This window comes from Pezoporus occidentalis, unplaced genomic scaffold, assembly GCF_034315485.1.
Source record: "Pezoporus occidentalis ecotype Australia unplaced genomic scaffold, CSIRO_AGI_Poc_V1 ctg2, whole genome shotgun sequence".
NCBI classification, from domain to species: Eukaryota; Metazoa; Chordata; class Aves; order Psittaciformes; family Psittacidae; genus Pezoporus; species Pezoporus occidentalis.
Window position 1 is genome coordinate 17,553,114 of NW_026913855.1, and position 20,537 is coordinate 17,573,650.

Below are 20,537 nucleotides of genomic sequence, written 5' to 3' on the forward strand. Positions count from 1 at the left end.
ATATGTTGCATACTGAGCTAAGTCATTAGAAAAAGAACTTTTATCACAGTTATTCAGGGTATAATCTAAAATAACTGATCTTTTTATTTGCTGTTTTCTTCAGCTGCAGATGAAGTTTGTAATTACATTAGTGAGTTAAATGAAACTAGAAGAGCAGATCAGGAAATTGCAGAATTTGGTAGTGAAGCCACTCTATCTATATTATCTGCATTTTGGAGTCTTCAAAAAAATGTAACTTTCAAACTACCCATGGTAGAAAGCTGTTTTAAAGAGAGATCATTGGTTTGAATCCCTGTGTTCTGACAGAGGGCTTGGAGCACATTCACTGTGTATGCGTGGCCAGTGCTCTGATTTCCTTGGAAGTGAATTTAGTTTGTCCACCCTGGAGTTACCCAGCAGACTGAGCAAACCTGTGGCCAGGAAAGAGGGAACTTGCACTTCATAGTTTCACTGCTGCTTTCAATCAACACGTTCATTTGTATACATGCAGTGCTAGCATGACTTCTTCTGCATGAGGTTTGTTGTTATGACAGAGAGGTTTATTTGGTGTATTTAAAAGAAATGAAGGACCCGAGACCCCAACATTATTTCTCTTGGTCATGGTACTGAGAAAGAAATTGGAGTTTGCAGTTTAGCTGCAGGAGGCATCCTCAGTTTTCTCTGAGAGAAAATCTGGCCAACCAATGGAGATAATATTGCATTTCCCAAAGTGCACTCTCACAGTCTTAGCAGTATGTTTGAATGTATACATCATAAAGCGTATACCTTCCTTATCTGAAGTTTTGAGATATGTGTCTTATCCAGTGTCTGTTCTCTCGTAATATGTCGATTCCACATGGCATTGACAAAAACTTGGAGTTTTATCTACACAGCAGAAAATTTTTATTAAATGGACATGAACTATGATCAGGGGGAAATGTGTTAGCTCTTTTTTGAAAAAAATTATTTTATAAAATGCTAAAGGTGAAAGAAAAGGTTGGGGTCCATTTTATAGTCCTAGTAAATATTTATAGTTCTAGCAAAACCTGCAATAAATGCATATGTGTAGTTACCTTGTGTACTCTTACCCATATGACTTAGCACAGAGTGACTGTTGAATTAGACTGCCAGGTAGCAAAGATGTTATTGTCCTATAGTATCAACATATACCAAAAGTACATATGGTATACATCCTGCTTTGTAAGTAATCTCCAGGCATTCTACAATCATATTATCAACTTCATAGCTGTTCTTCTAGTGAGAGTGTTTTACATCCACTTGTAGTGACTGGTGGAGAGAGAAGGTTGGAAAAAAATCCATTAAAACAGGAGTAGTAAACACTGAATGCGAGTTAGTCCAAAAAGTAAAAAATAAGGGTAAATGTATAGCAGGTTGAAATAAGTTAATGCTGGCAGCATAGAGAATAATATTTGCCTTGAATATATTTAACTTTTACTTGGGTTTTTAACTTCATTTTCTTGTTCAGTATCTAGGGTTCTGTCCAAATCAAACAGGAATCATCCAGACTGGGATGGGTCAGTGGCTTGCATTTCAGCCTTAGTTTACCTCGCAGATTTAACATTAACTGTACTTCCAGAGTTTTCTGGGATTTTAGTACAGCACTTTCTGTGAATGATGGGATGCTTCCAAATCTGTATAAAGGAGGCAGTTCACACCTGCCATTCCCGTAAGTGCTTAATTTCACATGACTAGATGAGTAGTCATCTTTGTCACCTGTCAAAATGAGTCTGTCTCAAACCGTACCATATGCCATCTGTGTGGGCTTTATCTCCGTTATTAATTCAGGACATTTGAGTGATACACCAGCCATTGAGATGGAGTCTGCATAGCGGCAGTGTCTTTAAATGCATAAGGTGTGCCAAGTGTACTGCAAGTTGCAGTAGTATTTTTTTGCTCTTTTGCTTTGATTTTTCATGTCAGCTTGGCGTTTATGTTCCTTAACCTCATTGAAGCTGATACCCTGCAGATGGCTTCCTCAAATGTGACCTGCCACAGCACATAGATACGTATTACAGTAAAACTACTAATTTGCTTTTCTCTTTTTCATATTGTTCTTTTTTTCCTCTGAGTGCACTGAATGTTTTTGAGCATTGTGCATAAGCTCAAGTTTTGAATAAGCTAGAGAGCGAGCTGATTTGAAATGCGTTTAAGAAGGGAATAATATGCACATGTTCTTCAATGGCAAATAAAAGGGCAGCATGATTTCAGGAATTAAAAAGCCTGGAGGGCATGTATTTCCTGTGTTTCTAGTATTATTTTTGTCATTTTCATAGACTGCTATGTTTGAAAGCCCCAATTAAAATCTACTGATTTGACCAGAAAAAATGAAAACTGTGGCAGACATTTAAATAAATGAATAGTTAAGCCCCTGACCTCTTATTACTGAGAGTCCTGTAGTGTTTTGTAGTCGGTGGACCATGCAACTTTGCCTTGCTGTAATTACATAGTTCTCTCTATGCAAACTGTATTTGTCTTGCTAGCAGTAAAATTGAAAGATATCTCGGATACTAAGGAGAGGATGAGAGGGGCGGTTGCATCTGGGCTCCTGAAAAAGGGGGGTGAATGGGAAGGGATGCTCGCTATTTCCTTTGGTATTTTTCATCTGTGGAAGCTGTGTGTGCATCTTTGCTTACACTGTGTGTTGCTTTTTTTTTTTGGGAGGGGGGGTGGGTGGTGGTACTAAAATACTGTCTCTCCTGTTATTCCTCTTAAAGTGTTGTCTTTGGGGTTTCCAAATGTAGCACATCTTGAAATTACTCCTTAAGATATAGCGTCATGGGAACTTTGTCAGAGGTTAATTCATCCCAGAGTGAATGTATATGTGAATATTATGAGGTTAGGAAAGGGATGAATCTCTGCTATGCTTTGCAATATGTTTTGTCACACCACTTTTTCTAATCCAGATTTTGAAGATCTCAGACTCAGCAGATCCTAATGTCCAGAAATGCTTCGTGACATGTTGGCTTCTAGGTTCTGGAATATAATTTGGCTTAATCAATGTCAGAATAAGAACTCATCTTAACCTTCCTGAGGGTTTTTCTGTTGTATTTATGAATCTAAGGTGTTCTCAAAAACATTAATTTTATTGTATTTAGAACTTTGATGAAAAATAAAGGTTTGCGCCCAGGTAGTGTAGAAGGAAATATTTGTGGTAGTGGGAATGAAGGTCCTTTCTTTGTAACACTAGTAGAAAAATGCTTTGGGAAACAGAGAAAGAATTGCTTTTATTTATGCAAGATTCAGTTGTCCATCAAGATAGAATATTTTATGCAGGTGTCTAGTCTTCTGCTGTATTCAATAATTTGTGCATAAAAATTATGTTCCAAAAAGGGGTTAAAGTTGTGCATGTTATCCGTACCTTAATTATGCTTTGCTCATATGAATGTTTCTCTTGCTTATTAGGTATCACAAGAATTAATAGCATTTAAATACAGACAGATCCGCACTCAATTTCGTGCTGAGTGTCAGGTTGTCTGTCAAGTACTTATAATACTGTCTCATCCTAGCAGACTTTTGGAGCTGTGGATTACTTCATTTGTGGATCACTAGCAGAACATAAAAATCACCTTTGAGTGGTTTGTTTGAAGAACGGGTAGTACATATATGCGAAGCAGCATTTTTGCTAAATAAAGTGGGAATTTTAGCTTCAAGTGCAAGTCATTGAGGTAGAAGCTATTGTCAAATATATAGCTTGCATAGCAAACCGTGCCATCTTGGAACATTTCTGCCTTCACTGAGATACGATCTCACTTTCCTCGTTATTTCTATTATAATAAGTAAGGTTCTACCAACTGCTCTCCTTGCTGTTCTGAAAGATTCTAGTCTAGTTGCATAAACCCTTTTGTTTTCTTTGATAGAGGAGCTGTCACATTCACTGTGCTTTGCAACATCATCTACATAATCTTCATTAGGCTTTGGCATTTGCTTTAAAAAAAGTTTGTTGTTTTTTTTTGAGGTTATTATTCTTTAAAAATGAGAAAAAGGACATACAATGTGTTCTCAGAACTTTAATAAAATTATACACATAACAATATTGGCTTTGGGTTTCTGTACTATTGTAAATTGAGGAAAAGATATAAAATCTCTTCTACCCAGTCTTTAAATTCAATTACTTTAGTTATGTTAAATGTGCAAGGAGTATTGAAGAATGCAAATTCTATGATGCAATTTTGTCATTATGATTTAGAATATGTTTTTTCTGTTTTGCCATGAAAATTACCTCGGCTCAGAGAAAGAGGTAGCACTTGCATAAAGGTTTAGATTTTGATTAAAACTTCCCACTATTTTTCTTCTACTGTAACATGCTAAATCAGATGCTTAGATATTGTACTTCCTTGTTTGAAATAGAGAGAAACAATAGGGAGGCTTCCTGGCACTGCTCTGTCTCAGTGCAGCTGAACCCTGGTGGGCTGTGTCTTCATTCCGTGACTTCCTTCTGCACAGAAACTATCAATTCTTTATTGTATGAGATTTTCATTTCTGAGGGGGTGAACATATGCATGGTATGGGTGAATCTAGCAATCCAGTTCACTCAAGCATGTTTCTGAACACGACAAGGTAGTGTGACAGTCCTACTCGCCTGTTGTGTGCACCTCTCTATGCTTTAATTAATTGTCAAGCTTTTATTATCATGAAGTATGAATGAGATGAAGAGTTATTTAAAGATGCAGTTTGCTGTTGCAATAAGCAGTCACCTTTTTAAGCAACTTCCCAATATGTGTTTCTAATACATACTGCAAAAAGGAGTATTAGTTTACTTCTGGAAAAAAAATATTTCATTTGAGGAATGCTTAATGGTGAGAAATTAGCACCATGGAGAAAATGAAAAGGTGTGTATTTTCTAGCACATCAGAATTAATCATTTCACAAGGAATTAGGATTAGCTATTTGGTTGGCTGGCTTTAAGTCAGTAAGCCATGACTCTAGCCATTAATTAAATGCACTTTTCACCTTAAAGTGAATCTGTTTATTGGAACTGGACAAACAGCACTCTGAAGCTCTACAAAGTCTCTTTAGGATTGTAATGATGGCTGCAGCAGCAACAGTTAACAGCTTTCATCTGAAAGCACTGAACCATTTACTGCATGTTTCTAACCACACAACTTCCATCAGTTTTTGCCTAACTGAAAGTGTACAATACCTTGAGGAAATCATTGTGGTGCTATTAATGCTGAATGTGTTGCTTAATCAGCTGTGATTTGGTGACACTTGCAGAAACTCAGATGTTGCATGTGGGCTTATGCCTCCTTACAGGCTGAGTAGTGAACAATAGGCATTTACCCAATGTAGATGCTGATGCTTTATGTTTTACCTGATGTAAAGTCCTACTGTAGTACTGGAAGCGGGTTGCAATAGGGATACCAATTTTCTTATCCTGAAGTATTTTGGCAACCCAGGTTAGGATAGCTGTACTGGGAATTACTGTTTTTACCAGATAACCGCAAAAATTTATGCGCTGCAAAGAGGCTCTCTCTGTTCTTTGGTATACCATGTATATCCATGTTAAGTCATATTTTGGAGAGAAACGCGTACTTGTTAACTGAGAGAAGAGTTATTGATGTTTCTGTGTTTAAAAAACAGGTAGTAATTATTTTGTGCTGTGCATTTCCTTGTTTGTGCACTGACTTGTGGGAGGGGATGCCACAAACTTCAACTGAAGCTTTGAACTATGAAATACAGTATTGTGTTGTGGTGGTGTGTTATTTGGATGTCACTTGATGTTGGGGGTGTAAAAGAAGATATGGCATGAAGGTATGTAGATGTTTTTGGTATGGCTTCATTTGTTTTTTAAGAGATGAAGCTTAACAGATAGCCATGAGGGAGAAGAATTTCTTAGCTAGCTACCGTTGTCTATTTTATGACATTGGAAGCAGTAGAGAGATCCCACATCTAGGAGAACAGCTGGGAACAGCTAGGGCTGAGCATATGGCTCTCACGGCTAGTTTTTCTGTCAACAAATCATGGCTTGCAGTCTGGTTTATATCCACTTCTAAGGGTGGCCTGAGCTAATACCAGGTTTTTGTTTGGTAATGTAGAAGACATTTTTCCTGTATGACAAAACAGATTTTTGTGCTCCATCTGACAACCCAAAGATTTGATTTTAAGGTTCAAATTACATTGGTCAGAATTGTGTGGGCTTCTAACTGCTCCAATATGACCTCAGTTTATCTTTGTGCTAAGCTTGCCCATCATATGGCTTCATTATATCTCTCCCACTTCATACATAGATGAGGGGGAGGCATTGCCCATGTCCTTGGCGAAGTTTGCCATTATACATCCTACACCTTCTTCGGGTTTTACAGCCACATTACCCATGAAGGGTGGGAAGTAGGGAAAAGGTTCCCTGTTCATTAGTTTCAACAAAACTGTTACGAGCTTTCCAGGCTTGATCAGACTGTGTCATCGTTGCCAAGCCTGCACCTCTACATCACATCTGTTCCTGAGCTGTGCTGCAGCACAGGAATTTATAAAATGGACTGCAGCGACTTGATTTTTATCCAGACCATGCTGTCAGTGGCACCACTGGGCCTCTGGAACACAACAGTTGGTAGACACCCCTCATGATATATCCCAAACTAACATCTGCCACAGGGAAAGAAGTTTTGAGGGAGTGCCATTTTGTCATGTTTCCATATGGGTGAGGGTTCATTTGGGCTTCACTGCTGGCAGAGGACAAAATCCTTTTACTAGGAAGCAAGTTATTCACATCATCATGACTCAAACATGAGACAGAATTCAAATCCTGGATTTTTGCCTACTTCAGGTTAGGGGAAGGGATATTTGTCTGAACAGCTTTCTAGTGCTTACATAAAGATGCACAGATATTGATGTTTATTTTCTCTATGATTCTCTGTGGTTGCGCATGGTGTCATTACAAACAGAAGGAGTGATTTTCTGGTTAGGTGGTTAAACTTGTGTATTGTAATTGCTAGGATAAAATACACTGACTAGATAAAAATCTTCCTGGATACGTGCCTTGGGTTCTGATGTACTCCAGCTGCTAAGAACTGGGAAAAAAAAAAAGTAAATTCCTGTGTGTTCAGTATACTCAAAGATAGTTTACATACATTGTTAGACTCCAAATGTATGTGGCTTTTATTTTTTGTAAAGTCAGCTTAAACGAAATTGGGCTACTATTTGACCTTTTCATTCCTACATGAAATGTCATTTTTGTGTAGTGCTTCCCTTAGTTCATAGACTTATTAGATTCCAGGGGATAAAAGGAAAAGGGAATCAGCTGGTTCACTCATGATTAAAGACAGAAATTTTCTTTCACAGTCATACAATTTCAGAAAGTTGCTCATTTATTGTTTCCAGATGGAAATAAAATTCTATATTGCATTTTTCCCTCTAACTGAAATATGTAATTATATCTAGTAATGCAAAGCACTTTGTAAAAAAAAAAAATTAAAACCCAACAGGAAACAGATGTTAAGCTTAGAATGTTGAGACACTGTGAAGTACAGTTATGTGTTAGCCCATGATGTCCTTCAAGTTCTCTCTGGGATATTAACTAATAGTTTTATTAAGTGATGAAACCTAGTATTCTGTGTGCAGTCTGTGGCGTGGGAAAATCTGTCAGCATTGACTAAGTATGATTGTTCAGCACATAGCTGTAACTTAATCAAACCTATGTGGTGAAGTACTTCAGTGTCTTTTTAGATGTGGGGAGGATAAAAGATAAGACTGGAACGATCTTACCTTAAAGCTCTGGGTTTGAGTGTGATATTTATATCTGAACACTACAAGGTTTGGAAGATTGATTTATCCAGAATCCTGATGTAATCATGAAAAACTTTTACTTAGTTTGTTATTCTCTTTCCTTCTGAACTGCTCACTCCAACTTTCTAGTTACAAACACTAAATTTAAGAACACCAGTGGTACTTAAAAGTGAATGACAGCAAGTCATCGGGTGTTTCTGTCTTGTGTTTGGTTTGTGTTAATAATTTGTGTTCATAATTTATGCTCTGCTAAATTCACCAAGTTAATAGTTATGATTCTGAAGTACTTGGTAGGAAACCAGTTTATCATTAGGGCCTTTGAGTCATGTCTGTACCTGAAAATAAGATACTTAAAGGGAATTCAGTGCTTAAAGCACATGCAGCTTGTTTATGTGGCTTTACATATAGAAAGTAAGCAAAGAAAAGACTTGGTGCTACAAAAAGTTGTTTACAACATCCTCTTTTCTAGAAGTTGCTTTGAGTGTCCAGAACTGTCCTGGGTTCAGCAGTAGCAGTCGTTTTTTCTCCTTCTTGGTAGCTGGTGCAGTGCTATTTTTTTGACTTTCGGCCTGGGAACAGTGCTGATAGCATCAATGTTTTTAGTGACTGCTCAAATGTTTGGTCTGGCCAAGGACTTTCTGAACCTCATGGTCTGCCAGGGAGGAGGGAAGGCCGGGAGGATGCAGAGACAGGACACCTGACCCAAACTGACCAAAGAGGTATTCCATACCACAGCACGTCATGCCGAGGATGTAACTGAGAGTGACCTGGAAGGGCTAGGGCACGGTGGGGTTGGACTAGGTACTGGTGCTTGGTCAGGTGAGTTGGGGCAAGTTATCAGTCGGCAGGTGGTGGGGTGTTGTATTCTCTTCCCTTGTTATTATTGGTGGCAGCGGTAGTGATTTGTATTATACCTTAGTTACTAAACTGTTCTTATCTCAACCCATGGGAGTTGCATTCTTTTGGTTCTCCTCCCCATCCCTCTGGGAGCAGGGGGAGGTCAAGAAGCAGTGGTGGGGAGTGAGAGAGAGACTGCGTGATTTATGGCTGACTGGGTTTAAATCATGACAAGAACATACTTGAAACCTGTGACCACAGCAGCTAGGCCGGATGAGGGTTTGCAAGTAATGTAATGTGTATTGTATGTGCGTTTGATCTCAGGATTCTGCACATTACCATAAGATAAGCAACTAGTGGGTTGGTTGGGTGTTTTCTTGAGATCCTCTAGGTAGGAAAACACATTTTAGATTTTTGGATTTTGCCTTTTCTTTACTCTTTTATTCACTAAGCCAGCTAACTCCAGCTTACACTGAGAGCCAGGTTCACTGCACACAGCCTTTCTGTCCATCAAATTGTATGCTATCCATTATCAGTATAGTTATTACAGTAATGTCTAGTTTACATACCTGAGATAGAGTAGATATCCCCCTGAATAATGTAACCATTTCTCTTAGATTTTTATGTAACAGAGTCTTCTTAGTCAGAACCTTTCAAAACTGCTTTCAAAAACTGATTTGAAAGAGTTCAGGTTTTGTATGCAAGTTTGTCAGGTGAAAGGTGTGTGCTGAAAGAGTGTTTTCTCTTCTTGCTCTAAAAGTCAGTGTTTTTAAAAGGTGGGGACCTGAAAATTAAAAAGCATGAGGATGTTTACTCTCTCATTGAACAACCTAGGCCAGCCCTGTAGAAATACAGACAGAAAATCTAGATGCGCGACTAATATTGCCGATTAATGGTCTGGAAAGAATTTGTAAATAGTTGCAATTTAAAACCTTAAGTCTGGCAGCCGTATGTGTTGTCAGACAGAGTATCTATGCTGTCAAAGAAAATAGGAGAAATAGAGAAACAGCGTGGGTGAGCCTGACTGGGATGTGCAGGATGCGCATAGCAGAAGAGCGGGCACTGCAGTGCTTAGTCCCAGGCGGTGTCCTGTATGCTCAGTGCACAGGGAGAAAGGGTAAATCTGAAGTTAAAATCTGCTTGTACACGTAAATATGATTCTTTGTCCAAGTTCACTTATATTTTTCAGGGTAAAGATTAACAGGCCAGATTGTACTATATTGTGTACAATCTAGATGCTGTTTTTTTCTCAACTTCTAAAAATATTTAAACTTTCTTGTTAGACTCTATGTCCTTGATTGTGTAAATAATAGAAATGAAAGAAATGTGACCACCTCACATATATTCCATGAGATGGAAGTGTTCATCACCTTGTGTTCCATCATCCTACCAAGCCTCAGTCGGGGATTTGGTTTGACTTTGATTTGGGGGTTTGTTTGCATCTTGCTATTGCCTTTACTTTGTTTTCTTGCTGATCCTTTGTATTTGTACAAAATGTTTAACATTCTCTGTCTCTTTTGAAGCTGCCACTCTGCTTTTACCTGACCCCTGATTAATTCTATCTACAAAATAGATAGATGGCTATTTTGTAGCCAAACACTTAATTCCTGGAGAAAATTCTTTGAAATAACACAGGTAGCGTATTTCAGACCAGTATCAGAGCACATTTGCAAATGGCCAGGTATATCTTTATTAGCAGATGGCCAAGTTTAAAGGTACTCCAGTTAGAGACAATTTCTATTGGTATCTGAGAACTTACTTGACTCTGACAAGAAAGCAGCTAACCCTTGCCATCTTCTGAAATTAAAACAGCCACTCTCTGGAAAGCACTGACTTTCACAATACTTTGCCTCTGAAATTTTCTCTGAATTGAATAACCAATACTGTGTAGGGAATGACATCCCTACCTTGAAGGAAATGCAGTCCCATAGCTTTTGTTATTTGGTTTAAAACCAAAAATGTTTCCAAATATTTTCACCTGTCCCTGCTGTTTCAAACTGGGCCACTGCAACTCAGTATTGTTTGGGTTTCAGAAGTATGACTACTGATACTTACCCAGCATGATTATTTAAAGGAGTTTTGCATGTTGTTGTCATAATGTTTGAAAGCTTTTTTTTTCTCTTTAAATAACTCTTAGGAAATGGCAAAGATTCTCAATCATCCAAGGGTGTATGCTTTTCTGCATATACCTGTCCAGTCAGCCTCTGATAGTGTGCTTATGGACATGAAAAGAGAATACTGCGTGGCAGACTTCAAACAAGTAGTGGATTTCCTTAAAGCAAAGTAAGTCTACTAATATTTGAGAAAATAACAGTGTTGGGGTTTTTGCAATGTCAAGAACATGTGGCTGAAAACAGAATTACTTGCAACTTCATAATTAAGGTATGAAAAGAATGAGCTGCTTTAAGCTTTCAAAGTCTGAGTTTTCTGTAAGCCCCTTGATGTGGTTTGCCCCTTTGCTTGAGCTTTTATAAGTATCTTAAATCTCTGCATGACGTGCTTTTAATTTGTCAATATATTCCTAATCTTTTTCAAATAAAGCATTCTGAAAATTATGTTTTATACTTAAACTGCTATATATAGACTGCTTGAAGTTGATGTTATTGCAGTCTTCTTTAATGTGGCTTTTGAGCATTGTATATTTTGTGTACTGGAGATGATCCAGCTCCAGCAAATGTGAATGGTTGGTTTTGTGGTTTTTTTTTTAAATAATAATTTTGTCCTATAGCTGGTGTATGTTTACATCAATATAGTAATACTCTAATCTTCCTTGTGATTTCTAGGATAATTTAAAAATTACTTCCCTTAACAGAGCTAATTTTGAAAAATGAGTGTGTCCTCATGTGTTTACTTATGCTGACCTGAAGATGAAAGTTATTGACCTGCAAAGCTTTTATAACTACAACTAATAGTTTAATATGCAAGGAAGTCTCTTCTTAGCTTTTAAAATCTGTTAGTGGTGAATTTTGGTGGATATTTCTGTTCTGACTGCCCTAAAAATAGGTGTTTGGAGAATTCTTTCTGTCACTTTGTTTAGCTGCTTTCTCTTTTTGTTTGGCTTATTTTTTCTTCTTGTTCTTTTTTTTTTTTTTAATGCTCATTTTAATGAATTAAAGGTGGTGGAGTTGTACCTTTGACTCTTCAATTTCATTAAAATACTTGAACTTAGAAGAATCAAATTTTCATAATCCATTTTTCATTATCATTGAAAAATCCAGCAGTCTAGCTATGTAAGGCATGTCATGAAAGAGCTGTGTAGGAAGTACGATACGTAAGAAAGAGAAGCAAATTGCAACACAATAGAATCTGTTTTGCAAACTGTATGTGTAGCTTATAGGACATTCCTGTACATCTAGGATAACTCTTGGAAATGGAGCTGCTTGTCTTCATACAGGTTGATTGGGCATTAATTTTCCACCCTAAACAATGCACACGAGTTCTTGGCGCTTAATTTTCATGTGATTGTGGGTCAGTGTTAGGTTTTTAATTGACAGATACATTGTTTTCCCACATATCTTCAGTGGGAACTGTGTCAGTTTGTGTCTTAGTTGACTTGAAGTTACTCATTATTCCCTTCAGTAGTTTTAGCTTTGGCTGCTAATATCACAACAGCAGCTGGATTTTGATAACCAAGTATAGCTGGCACATGTTGGGGCATATGAGAATTTATTAAATCATTCAGCACTTGCCGTGGAAAAGAGTGAATTACTTAATATCCAAATTTAAAACAGCTGGTCATTGAATATACAGTAATCTGTGGCATATGTCTTTTTCCACAGGTTTTTTGGTAGTGAACTTAACAAGGAAGAAATAATTGGTTTGCTGTCTTAATTTTAAAGAATAATAAACTTTATTTATCCTGCTTATTAAGAAACTACCAATTTATCTAGTATCTTCTGTTAGAAAAACAGTCTCCAAATATTAAGATGGAAAATTCTTTGTACCATATGGCAACAGGATGAGGAAGCTATGCAAGGCAAAGAAAATGTTTTGGATATTTCAGCATGTGCACATCTGTAAAATTCATTTTTTCTTTCTTTTGCATTTGAGAGCATAGTGTCTTCATTTTTAGTCTCTGCTCTTCTGGCAGCAGCCAGCTATTACATTGCCATATAGATATTCCTATAAAGATCTCGGCAAAAAAGTTTGCTGGGGCTTAGCGTCGCTAGAGATAACTCCAGAGCCTTGAGCCAGAATAGCTAAAATTAAATGTGCTGGAACAACTTTAATAGCTGAAAGGGATTATTTCCATCTTCCATCTATCAAAAAGGAAAAATAAAACAAAAGTAGAATCTCCTGTATCTTCTTTCTCTATTGCTGGGGCCATAAGGTCATCTAGAAGCTTCCTATGCAAAATGCACAAGGTCTTATCTGTAGACTCCAAATGGTGCCGTTGTCTCTAAAATGACATCTGCTGTGATAGTATCTTCACCTAAAACTCTATTAAACCAATAATTTTATAGGCTGACCTGCTGAAGAATGAAAGCCACGCACACATCAAGGAATTACATGTTATCAGTTAAGTGTTTGATGACTTGAGTTCAAATATATAAGTGAATAAAAATGAAGTACAGCAAATAAAAAATGAAGGGAAAAAGGAAAAGAATGAGCTGTGTCATCTTTTTTTGCTTTTGGAACCCCAAAGATATCAAGTGATTCTCAAATCTTGCTTTTTTTAATCAAGCCAACAAAACACTGGGACGTTTTCTCCCAGAAGGAACAAATAGCTTTCCTTGCTCTGGAGAGCCCGGAATGATTGTAGAGGTGTCCTTCTTTGATATTTTGCACTTTTTTTTTGCACTGAAATTTCAGTAAATTCAAGTATTTGGAAAAACAGTGTTGGGTAGTTGATATATCTGTAGATTAACTACTGACCTAATATGTGTGTATATATATTTATTGAGGATTTATTTGTGAACTAGTCTAGAAAGCAACAGCATAAAGGAAATGAGGATGCACTGATTAACTTAAGAGTGATCCTGTAGAATTTGTACATACTCTGTAGGGACTAGAGACTAGTGCTCTAGTCTGTTGTCTTTAGCGACTATCACAGTAGTCTGGCAGGACTATTGGCAAGACTGATTCCTGGATGAGGTATTAATTTCAGTGTGCTTGCAACTAAATACAGGATCTTTAGAAATTGCTGCTTAGCAAATTTAATCCAGAGACCAACTTAGTCTTGCATCAGAAAGTCTTTTAATTGTAGTGTCATTATATCAAAATGCGAGTTGTTTTTCAAGTGTTCTCAACTTTCAAGATTCAGCATAAATTATATTTCTGAAAGGTGATGTTTGTAGTTGCAAAAAGAGCAAGACTGCTTTAATTATCTCTAAGTTTTGAAACTTAATCCGCTGAAATTTACTTTTGCTGATAAAAGCAAACAATTGGAATATATTTTAGTTAAAGCAACCTGAGATCTGAATGTCATATTATGTAATTGCTTGAATAATCAGCAATATGAATATGTACCCATTAAAAAATCCAGACTGGTAATGTCTTTCCCAAATAATCTTGTTTGCTGTTGTTGACCATGCTATATGGTCTTACATTTCTGGTTTGTGAAGCAATTATGATGTTCATCAAAGTTTATATTAATATTTCCCTATTACTGCCACTTGATAAAAGAATTGTAAACCCCCAATTAGGCAAATAAAAAAGCAAGGAAATTTAGAGCTAGGCTGAATCATTATACTTTCCTGTTCTGGAAAATAGCATAATGCTGAGGAAAGCTGGGCTTGCCTTGCAGTTCATTTTTGCTTGTGTTCTGTGATAGAAGCGTAGTACTAATTGTGGATGGCTGCTGCTGTTCACTTGAGATTGACTCATAATTCATACTGTAAACATCTAAGCTTTCCAGTATCATCTGAAAGCCAGCAAACTTGGGCTGCCAGTGGGCAGAGTCATAGCTTTGTTAGGCAGAAAGCTATGCTCTTTTTTGCACTATTTCTTTCTTTTCCATAAAAATCAGACTTTTGCTAGTAAACCCATCCTAGACTCTGTTACTTTTAGTGGTAATCCAAGCATTGATTTTTCAGCATATGTGAATACATAATCATGTAGATACATGCAGTTGGAAAAAGAAAGTAAAAGACCAAAAGTAAATGAGTGAAGTGGAAAATAAATTACAAGCTTGCAAAGTGTTTATTCACACAGGTGTAAATTTGAATTTTAGTTTCCCAGCAATTACAGAAAAATGCTGAATGCTTGAAGAAACTGGAGATAATGTCGAAACTGAGAGAAGATGCTATATAGTCCTTTGGGACAGCTAGCTTCAGGGGGGGGCTCCCTTCTTCCCTGTTGCTTTACAAGGAGGTAAGCCAGCAGATAGATAGTAACTTCAGCAGCTTCCTAGGCCACCTCTTAATTCTGTTTTTAGGGATCTGGGGGGATTCATCAGTGACTGTTTTTTGTTTCATTTGATCTGCCTTACTTCTGTCTCTCTTTTTGCAGTGGCAGCCAGGCTGTATCTGTTTGCATGTTTAGACAGGCTGCTTCAAGCTAAAACTGTGGCTGGGAGTAAGGTAGACTAAGCTACTGTCTCCTCCCAGTCATACTTGATATTGATGGTAGTCTTAGTTTTTACAGCAGTATTTAAGTGTCTGAATGAAACCTTTCATAATCTGCTTTCTCAATACAGTGTTGTCCAGTATGTTTCTGTATGTCTGCTCTTTCCTCTCTGAGCAATTTCAGAAGCAGTAATTTGTTTACCGGGTTCTAGTCATTCTGTTCTGACCTTATTCTTATTCTGGGCATCATAACACATAACATAAAAGCTTATGTAGGCAATCAATTGTTTATCATGGTCTTTGTCTGTATTTGTTGTACAAGTAAGTATCTTGCCATCCAGAAGTTTTCTGCGTGAAAAATTTCTCTATTTTCCAATGGCTAATTTTTGACTGAAATAATGAACAGGGAAGAAATATCTTCCCAAAAACTTGTTTCTGTATCGCTTGAATGATTATGAAAATCCAAATTTGCAACTCTAAATAATTTTCTTCTGAAAGATATCCATATAGTAAGCTCCTGAATATTAAGTCCACATCGAAAGATAAACATCTAAACGTGTCATCATTAAATTGCAGCTATTTCAGAAAATCTGCAGTTCAGAAACTATCCCAGGTCTTATGGTGGTAGTATTGTCTTTATCACATTATCATGCCAGTTGCCTAAACTAAAATTTGAAAGCAATGAATAGAATAATTTTAAAATAACCATTTACTGGTTTTATATACATTTTTCTATTCACTTTAAAAATGCAGGTAATTATGAAGTAGACTGTAACAGCTCCCTCACTTTTTTTACACCATGAATGTGTTTCATTTTCTTTCTGAAAATGCGCTTTTGTTTCTCAGGGAGAAATTGTTGAGCTCACTATGCAGATGTGCAAATCGTGTCCCTAACAAACCGTGGCAAGTCTTTCAGATTTAGGCTTTTTTGTAATGGGGTTTAGTACATCTGTTCTGTCAGTCTTAGTACTGCAATGTAAATGTCATCTGTTTAAAATCATTACAATATTTTCTGCTAAGAAATTGCTGAGTGTATTTGGTACTTATCTGTAATTTAATACCTCAGTCTCTAGATTTTTGTCTTTACTCTGTCATTTGTCTGCACTTGGGGTCTGACCTAATCACTTTACCAAATGTGTGTCTCTTTTTTTTGTCTTTTAAATTAATTGAGTGTTTTTTAAAAGTACTGAATTAGTACCAAAAACCTGAAACATGGGGAGTTTTCACCAAACAGACATAGCACAAAAGCAGATTAAAGTTTGTGTCTAAACTTCACCCTAGGGATCGGTGGTGAAGTCTCTGGTGGACTACAAGCCCCTTTTACTACTGAAATAGCTGGCTTTAGGTGTTGTGAAATTTAAAGTTGGGCTCATATAAAGCAGTTGCTAAATTTATTTAAATTTAAAGCCCGTATTCCTGGCTTGCATTTGATTTGCAAGGTCATGGAAAGAGCTATAAGTAGGTGAGAAGTATCAAAGGTGCTCAACACTTTCAGATCCATTAATTTCATTAGGATATTTTTTATATTTAATGATCAACTACCAAAATTTAAAAAGTATGTTCTCCTTCAGTGTTAAATGGGGAGAGACAAATATCAGGCATTCCAGGGTAACTTTTTAGGTCTTTACTGCAACAAGCTGAATATCATTTTAGGAGAGCAGTCTTTCAATTTTGGCTTGTACAGCATTTGTTTGCCCTTTTCTCAGCCAATGCTACAGTACCCTTATTTTCTAGACATTCAGCTTTTCATATTTTAGAATCTTCCAGAGGTACAAAAGCTATTTACCTTGAAATAGTGTGACTCTTTCCTACTAGCAGCATTGTTGGTGTTCTCATTGTATGAGTTATTTATACTAAAGAGCATACAAATAATGGTATAATGGGTTATCTGAAGTTTTTAAGACGTTTTTATACGAGTAGTTACTTACATTTTTACTTAGTCATGTACCCACAAGAGAGCTGGAAATAAAGCCCTTGTAGCATTTTTACACTATATTTTTTATTAATAGCTCTAATGAATTTAAAAGACAGGCATCTTGTTCCCATAAGATGTTAAAAAAAAATAAAAATTGGTGTTTCACAGTTAAGCTCATCCTTGTTTACCTCTTTCTTCCAGTTGTTTCTTCCAGCCAACTGAATTCAGGTTTAAATGAGACAGAAAAATGTTGGGCCTGGAACTGTCCCATAAAGAATGTGACTGAGTCAACTTGGAGGACTGTAGCACATGTTTTAGTATGGGTATAACTAATTAAAGGAAGTACAAAAATTGGAAATACAGAACAAAAAACCCCAAACCAAGCCAGCGACTCTCTAATATGTGTGGAAAATTAGTGCTAAAGGACCATGGGTGGATCTTTTCAACAGTTCGCAGTGCTCATTTTTCAGACGCTGTCTGTCTTAAATAGGATCATACCTTTTTTGAGCAGGACACTTGGAGGTTCCATGCATGACATGGTAACAGTATTCTTTGTAATAAAAGAGCATTTGTTTTCTGGATATACTTATCCTACAACTATAGTATGTTACCCAAATTCACAGTAAGAGTATGGCAGTAATTCCTATTTTCCTGTGGTTTACTCAATTATTTTACATCTGTCAGACTCTTCATATGCTAATCACACTTAGCCTGAGGATGTACACATGCAAATACTGAAGTCCAAATTGAGCCATGCAATGTCATGTTAACATAAAGTAATTCTAAATTTGCAGACTGCTTTGAAGATGAGATAGCACTAAATGTAGCCTCAACCCATTTTTTTGGGGGGAGGTACTGTTTAGGGAATTATGATTTCAAAATTTCTATATGGTGTATATTTTTTTAATATGAAGTCTCTTCAGCTTCTTGAGCAATTCTGTTCTGCATACTCTTCTGTTTAACCAGGATGTAAATGGTGCTCCTCTTTTACAGAATTTTCTTCTAAATAATACATATTTTTCTGGAGGGTGTTTTTCTGGCTCTCCTGTTACTGTTCCACTCCTGCAGTAGAAACTGGCGGGTGAAACCTGGAAGTGAAGCGCCCAAGGTGAGCACAGCTCTCTGAATGGAAGCTTGGTGGGCACACAGGGCATTCACATTTTTTATGTTTTGAGGGCACAACACTGATGTTCTGCCTTGGTAAAAATTGGAGGAATAATTTTTGAAATGGTTGCTGATTGATGCTGAATAATGATATACACCCTTATTAAATGTAAAATTTACTTAGTCTTTTTATTATACTTGTTACAGAAACTGGCTTACTTATTAAATAGAACTAGTAAAGGTGATACTTTCTGTATGTAGTTATGGTTAGGCTTTCCCTTTTCTGGGCACTCTTACATATGGTTTTCTTTTGAAAAATCCAAATGAGAGTATTGTTAGACGGTAAAGTATGAATTAGTAAAGTGTATCCGATTCCCAGTTTCTAAAGTGTAGCAAGATCTATCTTTTTCCCCTTTCCCCCTTGAATATATGAATGTGGTTTTTTTGAAAGATCAAAAGTATAAATTCTGTAGTATGGTTAAAAGGAAGGAATTGCAAGCATTATGGAGTATTAGAAATGAATCATCTTAAAGCATTTAATATTTATAAATTTTATTTTAAAACAAAATAACTAAAATCACTACTTTGTTTTTTCTCTCTAATTGTGTTTCAGCGTCTGGATCAGAATTTAGGATGGAAATGGGGGGGCAGTCTAATTTGTTTTAAAAACAGTAATAACTTTAATTCATGTTTATTTGCTTAATACTCATTTTACATGTAATTCTCAGTTTTAATTTGCTCCTGAATTTTTAAGCATATCCAAAGCATATATTAAGATACTCAAGTATTTATTGTGTTAACATATTAGTGCACATACAAATCCAAGATGCATGGTGTGTACACATTATAGTGCTCAGATGTAAAAATTCTGAAAAAGGTATTAAATTTTCATATTTGATATATTAAAATAAATTAAGTATTTGTTCATTTACATGGTACGCTTTTCTGATTTTTGGCATAGTACTAGGTATAAATGAATTTTGTAAGCCTTATTGTTTTGATCCTGTAGAACAATATGCCCCTAGAGGATTTTTGGTGAAGGCTGTAGTTGGCCACCTGTTAAGCACTGATTGAAGTTAGGTTTGTGTCAAGATTTTAGGGGAAATACGTTGGAAAGAATGATTGAAGAAATAAAAAATGCAGTCCTTCTATAGCTGGTCAGTACCTTTAATGGTTATTTTCTTTAACCCTGAAATGCTTAAATGAAGAAAACTAGTAAATGGAAATAGACAAAAGTTGTTAAGCCTTTTTAAAATGTAGCTATACAACCAAAACACCATTACATGCAAGAGACACAATAATTCTGCTACCTGTAAATTTTCTCATATACATTCATCTGGGGACTGTGATACTGATTACTTCATGGAAGTTCAATTTTGTGTTCATGTGCATCTTATACTGGTCTGTAAATTATATTCATGAGTTGATGATTCACCTCTTTATAAACAAAACAAAATTTTAGAGTTGTAAAATTCTTATTTATTACACGGCAAAGTATTTTCAAACCTGACATTTGAAATGATTTGTGCATAGAAGCAGTGCCTGTAGCAGATCAGATTTTATTTTCCACAAATGAATCGCTTATCTCTTGCACTTGGAGGTTTTTTTTTTTGTCTTTATATTTGCTTCTCATCATGATGTAGAACTCCCAGTTTGCTTACTAGAAGAAATTGCCATAATACAGCTGTTAAATTACTTTATAACAGGAAGATGATACTGCAGATATGGTCATATGTAAAGGCGCAAGAACCCATGTAGATTCTTCTCAATCCACTTACCAGTAAATTTCTATCCAGATACAGATTCAAGCTGGAAGATAAGTTATTGTGTCCAAACACCTTACACACAGGAGTATATAAAGCCAGAGTGCTGTTTCCTCTTAAATCTGGAGAAAATATTTATTGGCAAAACCAGCTGTCTTAGAAATTGTCTTCTGGCTTGCTACGTCAGATGCCTCCCTGCTTGGCCTTGGAATGAGCCACGACCCTTAGCAGGCAAGATGGCAGCTAATATCAGAACACAATTCCATGGAGACTTGCTGTCAGCTCTGGGATAATAAATTTTGGACATTACTGACCCCAACAGACTTGAATCTGTCTCCTACAAAAAGCTTTGTCTTAAATACTGATTTCTCTGAACTGTTTATCTCTTTTGAAGAATTTTGTTGATTCAAATTCCAGCATAAGCCTTCAACTTATTTACAGAGGTGGCAAATGTGACATCTGAAAAACGGGTCCTGTGGTTGTAGCTCTCTCTACTGCTGGATGTGTGTGTGTTCCCCACAGTAATTAGTCACAGTTACTTTTTAGTAAAAAGAGAAGAGATCTGCTGTCTGTCAGGGACTGACTCTTTTCAAGACTGTGGAGACACAGAAAGATGGACTATGGGTTAGGTTTGAATGGTAGCCTGACATGATTTCTCTTCAGTAGTGGGATGGCTGCTCCCACACTGCT

At 36.6% G+C, this 20,537-nt stretch overlaps 1 protein-coding gene across 3 annotated transcripts in view; it reads left to right on the forward strand.

Annotated features, from left to right (window-relative positions):
- CDKAL1 (CDK5 regulatory subunit associated protein 1 like 1) overlaps positions 1-20,537 on the forward strand; it is a 392,748-nt gene that overhangs the window by 239,153 nt on the left and 133,058 nt on the right. For all 3 annotated transcript variants that reach the window (XM_062618034.1, XM_062618036.1, XM_062618035.1), the window contains exon 10: positions 10,697-10,842. In XM_062618034.1, coding sequence (XP_062474018.1) covers positions 10,697-10,842 — 146 coding nt within the window. The remainder of the gene's footprint in view (positions 1-10,696; positions 10,843-20,537) is intronic.